The sequence below is a fragment of the Morone saxatilis genome, unplaced genomic scaffold (genome assembly GCF_004916995.1).
Source record: "Morone saxatilis isolate NCDOM2014 unplaced genomic scaffold, NCSU_SB_2.0 Contig21, whole genome shotgun sequence".
In the NCBI taxonomy this organism is placed as follows: domain Eukaryota; kingdom Metazoa; phylum Chordata; class Actinopteri; family Moronidae; genus Morone; species Morone saxatilis.
The window spans coordinates 17,326,502-17,333,779 of record NW_023339774.1 but is presented as its reverse complement, the minus strand read 5'-3'; the positions used below and the strand labels follow the sequence as shown (position 1 = coordinate 17,333,779).

The following is a 7,278-nucleotide window of genomic DNA, read 5'->3' as shown; positions in this document are numbered from 1 at the left end:
AAAGAGAAGTCTAAGTCTAAGTTTAAGTCTAAATCTTTTTTTATCTTCCGTTGCTGATGTAGGCTACGTATGACTTAGCCTACATGGGTCCACCACTTTATCGTCCATTAAGGAAATGCAAGTCTGGTAAATAATAAATTAATTCGCCACTCAGGAGCTTAACAGACTCGGCTTATTGAACCAACTCTGATCAGCTCCATCTCAACCGTTCATGGTTCAGGGTTAGGCTCAGACGTTGTTAAACCTGCTTTCTAAAATGTGACCCTACAGGGAATATAAAGACCTGACTTATTTTTATTTCTTTGTTGTAGTGTAAAGGCACACTGCAGTAGCACCCAGGGTTTCCGTGTGCTTTAAAGGCCAGAAGTTGTGAAGGTTAACATTCATTTCAGTGCAATAGAAGATAAAATATATTTTTAGTCTCACTTATCGAGCAGTTGGTGCTCCCCAGCTTTGTAGGACAGAGTAAATATAGAAATAATTGAGTTTCCATTAAAAAGGGCCACTGGAAGTCCTGAGATAATGCAGGTTCTATGTATACCTCAGAATTGCTGTATATGTTTCTATAGTTAGTCAGCATCACTTGCAGGCATGTATGTAATTGCATGTAACCATGCAACAATAGCTAGGATGTCTGTTCAGTAAATATCAAGGCCACATCCTTTTTTTTAAGTGTTAAACAGATGACGGCCAAAAACGTCAATAAAGCAAAGTGCATACTGATTAGAACAGACGTCTACAAATAGATCTAAATCAAATACAAATATAAAACATGCAAACATGATTATAAAAGTCGTCACACCCTTGCCTGTGACACACCCAAATCGTTGCTGGTACAACTGTTGTGTTTAGAAGTTGCATAATGAGAATAATCACATGTGTGTGTGTAATCAAGGTGTGATTTTAAGTTAAACACACTGCATGGTCCGACTGCTGGTTAGTCAGTAACACTGCATTATGAAAACAAACTAAACAACTAGAAAAGAATTTTAAAAAAAAATAATTCTGCTCAATCAAACCTCCATCTACTTTACAGCTGCGTGTATGTATGGCGTGAGAACACACACCATTTTAGTAGAAGCCCTTAAAGGGTAACTTCGCTATTTTTCAACCTGGACCCATGTTTTTGTGTCTTAATAGGGCCATTTTGAATTGGTACAGGCATCCATGGTTCCCAGAGGATGAATCCTAGCATGGCTGTAGACTTTTAGTCTTGTTTACGGCTGCACCACTCCTCATATGTTAATATTCTAGATGTTTCTAGTAATGCTAACCATGATCTTGAATCTGACCTAATTCTTTCATCTTCATGCACCTCACCCATAAAGCTAACCTTGACCTAGATAAAATAGTACATACATTGTTATCATCATTTCCTGGAAGTTACCGTTCCTATTAACCCCATTCCTGTGCTAAACGACCACATTATGAACACTCACTGTTGGTAAGTGGCATCTTCTTCTAACAGCCGATTGTTTCCACAGACTCCTCATGGCATGGCCTTAAATGTCTAAAACAGCCTGTCACATATACTGTTGTGTAGCTGATGAGGTGGGGAAAGAGGGGACACGTCCCAGAAGAATCATTTTTCCATTCGCCCTCTGTTAAAAATCTATCACAACTGTTTTGTCAATCACTATTCCCTTCCTCCTGAGAGACTTGGCAGCTTTAACAGATTTCTCGTCTGAGGTCAGAGCTCCCTTTAATGGCATATTGTTCTCACAGGGAGGTTTTTCTGCTCTCGGAAGGCCCTGGACCCCGGCCACAATGGACCTGGAAATCTTCTCGGGTGAAGAAACCATCTGTCTGCAGGTGCACGGTGCCATGCCACCTCAATTGGCTATTGGTTAGAGATGTGTTATAACCATCAGCTCTGTTGTAGAAAGAGATGAAAGGGAAATGGCGCTGACAGTGACATGCTGGCAAAAACAAATGTTATTGCAGGACATTTATTTAAAGACAGGTTTGAATTGCAGTTAGGATCTGTTTGAGCTATCTCTGGATCCACATCTGTTTTTACATAGAAATGAATCATACAGTGAATTCCATTAATTAGTGAATTTCTTTGCACAACTCTGCAGCAGAATCAGTTGTATTGACTGATAAAGATGTGACTGCCATTCATTAACCTCAAGTGATCACTACTGAATTTGATGTCCATCATTAAAGTCACTCCATTGAGGACTGATCAATATTTCATTTTAGCAAAGATTAGAGGCGGCTGCGGGTAGAGGTCCTGGAGATGGGACTTAACATGCAGATAATTCATAATCAATAAAATGACAGGAAATAGTGAAATATGTCCAGCACTGCTTTTCCTAAAGCACAACTAATACATAATAATAATAAAACTATTAATTAAATTATCAAAATAGTTGCAGATTACATTTCTCCATTGTCCATTTTCTAATTGCTTAATCCACTGATTGGAATATACGGACGATCTCAGAACGTTAAACAAACAAATTTAAATATATATCTAGTTATTCCCTTCTACTTCACAGCACACTGTACATATTTACCATTCATATTCAGCTAATAGAGATTACACACATACTTCACTGTCATACTAAACTTTGTGATGAACTTCTTCAGCTGGCAAAAGAGGGACACACATTCATCATTTATATGAATATTTAGCAACTTTTATTTTCTGTTTATGAGTTTGGTACAACGTTAGTCTCAAAACTTCAACACTGAAATATGAACACGATACTTCTATCAATTTTTATAGCAAGGATTAAATGCTGTGTTACACCAGGAAATCTTCCCTGTAAGGAAAGGCAAAATCTTTAAACCTATCGGACAGGACACTAAATATTGTCTTCAATTCCCCTTCGTAATTGCCCAGTGAAGTTTAGACCAGAGGGATTACATTTTACATTAAGGCGAAGGTTGTGTTAGATTAATCCTTTAAAGGTAACAGGCTGAAAAGAGTAAATTATACATTTTTTATTAAGACATTACTTAAAGAGGCCTCTTATGCTCCTCTAATGTCGATTGTGGAAAAGCCACAGTATAGCTGCCTTTTATTATGAAATGCAGGGGATGATTCTAACTTTGATGTCAACCAGTTTGACAAAATTGTTTGCAAATGTTTCTATGTACCAAAAAAAAACCAAAACTATGAACATATTCATCTTGTACCGATTTAAAACTGCTCCAAACTATCTGGACCTTCTCACAGAGAAGACAATAACGTACAAATTCATACTTAGAATAAATTAACATCGTGGAACATTGTTCACATTTTAACATTAAATTCTTTACAGTCATTGTGCAGGTTGTCAAATGCTACAAAACAAACATTTTTGACAGCCTAGCAATGGTTTTATAATTTGAAAAAGTGCAACAAAAGAGCTCCTCCACACCGTCATGGTTTTGTTGGTGTAACTGTTGTGATTGTACTTAAGTGTATTTAGTGATATGGTGTTTGTTATGACTGAGGAGTAATACATTTATAATGGGTTTAGTTCAGTAATACATCTTTCAAACATTATTTTATTATCAGTCCACTAGTCTACAGATTCATGATTAATCTGTCCATTATTTTCAGGTCTTTGCAGTTCCTGCATTAGTTCCTATCTCATATGCATTTCTCCTGTATGTTTACAGTCTCGTCTGTAAAAGTCACGTGTAGAGCCGGGTCCTTGGGGCACATTGGGAGCTCAGTCAGTGGCCTGTTTAGCGCTGTGTCCTCTAAATTGTTCAGTGAAAGCCCCCTCTGAGGCCCCACGACCTCGTCCTGTGGGTGGACCTGTAACATCTGTACATTTGGTGGACTGGAGCCGCCCTGTGCCCCTGCTTGAAATGACCTCCTGGGGTTTTCCTCAGATGGGTACAGGAAGGTCTGTGAGGTGCTCACCATTTCCCGAAGCTCACGTGACACCAGTGAGGGAGAATCCCGGGAGACGATGGAGGAGGAGAGGCGGCCGTCAGTGCAGCGGAACTGCCCGCCGTTCCTCCGTCCCCGTCCCCCCATTTTGCAGAACAGGCACTTAATTTTCTCCATCACCTTGAGGACCACTGTCTTTCTGAGCAGGATGTAGATCCAAGGGTCTAAGATGGGGTTGACAGAGGCCATGCGGATGGCCAGCAGGTCATAAAACCCTTCTTTCTGCGGTCTGTACAGCTGATTCGCAAAAATCCTCCACTGTTGGCATAGAAGAGAAAACAGCAAAGGTAAATAAACTGAGTAACTTAACAAGTATTGCTAAGCATTTCAAATGCACAGGTAATCTGAGCTTGTGTTGTCACAAGCCCAAACTTTCCACATTTCATTTCACAGTAAAACAATTGTTTATTTTACATATTCCTACATGGTTGGCATGGATAAACCACTCTAAAAAGGCACTTGGCTGAATGTAACTTGTGTGTCGCCACAGCAGTGTAGAGATGGCACAAGGCCAATAAAAACAGTCACATTTCTCACCATAATTCATCATATGAGAGCCTTTGGCCATCAGGCTTCCCCAAGGTCTAATAATATCCTATCACAAAGCCAGGGTCACATAAGCCTTTATGTTCAACATGTCATCAATTAAAGAAGTGGGGTCTTTAAAGGATAAGTTTTTCTTAAAGCAGTGGCCTCATTAGAGGAGGTTTTGCTTGCTGTAATCATTCCCCTGTTCATACTGGCATTAAAATATCCATGTCTAACATGCTCCCAGTGGATGAGAATGGGAAAAAAGTGTAGTCATTGTAACCCTAACCCTAACCCTAACCCTGTGCAAAAATAAATTCCAATATCATGTTACTAGGAGGCTTCTCCCAACGTTACTCTATTTAGTAAAAAAAACAAAAAAGGATAGTAACACAAAGGTGGGACTTTGTACTAAAAACACAGCATCTTTTAAAGACACTCATTAACTCAGAATGCTGAAACCTCATATTAACTCCAGCTGAGCTTCAGAACATAATGTAAAATAGAATGGGGGCTGCTCTTCCATTGGAAGAATGTTAAGGAAGGGATGGACAGGGCGAATGCATAAAACACTGTGTCAGTGTACATTTGGATACCTGACTGTTGTTATAAGACAGACCTGTTCTGAACCTGTCAACCTTTCCTTTAATCGGATCACTAACATTGGCCCCCACACATGCAGGAATGTCTGCTTGTCATTCTACAATACATAAGCAAAAACATGAGGAAATCTCACTGTGGCTCAGGCTGAACACAGAAGTCAGGCGATGAGGGCTAAAATGAGCAAACTCTCAGTCACAGTGACTGTTTGCAAACAACACATGAGAGTTCACAAAAAGCAATTCTACACCACACATTTCCTTACTATGCTTATACTGAAACTATGTAAATGCAGCTGAAAGGATTGCACAGGTTATGTAAGTGACTTGTGCCACAGATAAATTTGTCATCTAACCACAAAAGTTCTGGTAGCATAATATTATGACTAACCATCCACTGTTAGTTTTTATCATTGAATTCATTGGGTTTAACTTATGTCAGTCTTAGAAAGGCGCACATTCTATTTAATTTATTTGGATGAGGTTACATTTGATGTTTCTTTCAAATCCTGTGACATTTTTACGCATAAACAACCTTTATACGCACATCCAGTACACACTTATTTTATACTTTTTACACCATTTCACCAAAACTCACCACTAAAGGTATGGAGCAGGTGAGAACCACAGCGGAGGTCGCTATAAGCAGGATCACCATCTGGATCTCTGCCCCAGCTAATCGTCGGAAACTCCGTCTACGCCTGAGCTCCGCAATGCGCCGCTGGTCTGTGCCCAAAGACGTGCGGCGGATGAACCGCTTGTGCATCAGGATCAGAGCCCCGCACACCATCACGTTGCATATGACAGTGGCCAGCACGATGACTGAATTCACACCTGCGTACATTAGATTAAAAGTCACGACCGTTGTGCTGTTGTTCTGCCAGTCGATGAAACACCAGGTCCCCGGGTTCTGGAGCGTCACCTGGCCGAATCCCATGTTGGGCAGCGCGCAAAATACGATATTGGAAATGTAAATGGCCAAAAGAGTCAGCGCGGCGAGTTTTTGGTTCATGTACTCGTTGTAGAAATATGCATGGTTTATTGCCAAGTATCTCTCCACTGACATTGCGAACACAATGCTGAGCTGGACCAAGAAGAAGAAGAGCAGGATGAAGCCGGAGTATTGGCACAGCGGCTCACCTCCCGGCCATGAGCCCTTCATGTAGGTGGCGATGGTGACAGGGCTGGCCAGCAGGGTGCCCAGGAGGTCCGTCACTGCCAGGCCGCACACAAGTGTGTAAAAAGTCGTCTCCTTTTGTTCCTTTCGTGATATTCGCAGAACCACTATGGCAATGACATTTCCCACCACCCCGAAAATGAACATAATCGCCGGGATGGTGGGCGGTTTAAATCCCGTTGGTGCCGTGGAGTTCATAGCTGTAGGGACTTCTTTCACTGTTTCAAACTTGTCAAAGGTTCCCCTTTCACTTCCAAAGTAGTGACACTTTCCATTAAAGCGCATTCTCCAGGTGCTCCAACAAGAGGCAAATCCATTGTTTCCAAATGTCTCTTTTTACGCGCAGAGTTAAATCTCCATAATCCGCAAAGTTCTTGATGAAAACACGAGCAATCCACAGGATAAAGATGTTTACACTAGTGGTTTTAGTTTGCAAGCGATGCTCCGAGACTGCGAGCTGCGCTTCACGTTGTTGTCACACTCAAAACTGACAGGAGAGTTTTTTGTTGAGCCACTGGCTGCGGCTCCTCCTCTGCATTTCATTTAACCAGTGAGCGATCTGAGATGCTCGACACTCGTCATTTAGACGCTGCATGAAATCCCCATGCGTTGTGCACAGTTCCGGAGACGTGCATAACTGTAGTGTGCATCGTTGACGTCTGCTTCTACAGGCATGTATACGAATAGCCATGCATGTAATGTATCAAGTCTAAAATACTTGCATACATTGCTTCACTATTTCTATTTCAGAATCAGAATCAGCAATATTTATTGGGGAATTTGTCTGTGACAATTGCTCATGGTGCTCACACAATGTTAAACAATAGAAATAATACTTATTTTACAACACAATTTACAATGTCTAACACAATATATATAGAATAGAAATCAATATATAGGTGTATACATATCAGTAAAAAAGTAAAAATGGAAATAGAAATGTAATAACAGCCTTGAAACCAAAACGAGGTACCATCATCTGCATTGTGATGTGATCCAGCACCATATTGGCACCAGCTTTCAGTACCTAGCAGGTAGCCTGCCGCTAGCTAGTACCTAAACACTGTTAAAATGCAGAT

General features: G+C 40.7%; 1 protein-coding gene across 1 annotated transcript; it reads right to left on the bottom strand.

Moving 5' to 3' along the window:
• Positions 1-2,623: 2,623 nt before the first annotated feature.
• On the bottom strand, positions 2,624-6,699 carry ptger4b (prostaglandin E receptor 4 (subtype EP4) b). The gene is made up of 2 exons (XM_035668504.1): positions 5,621-6,699; positions 2,624-4,153 (listed from the first exon to the last, which is right to left on the bottom strand). The coding sequence occupies exons 1-2, from the start codon at positions 6,482-6,484 to the stop codon at positions 3,587-3,589; spliced, it is 1,431 nt and encodes a 476-aa protein (XP_035524397.1). The 5' UTR covers positions 6,485-6,699; the 3' UTR covers positions 2,624-3,586.
• Positions 6,700-7,278: the final 579 nt, after the last annotated feature.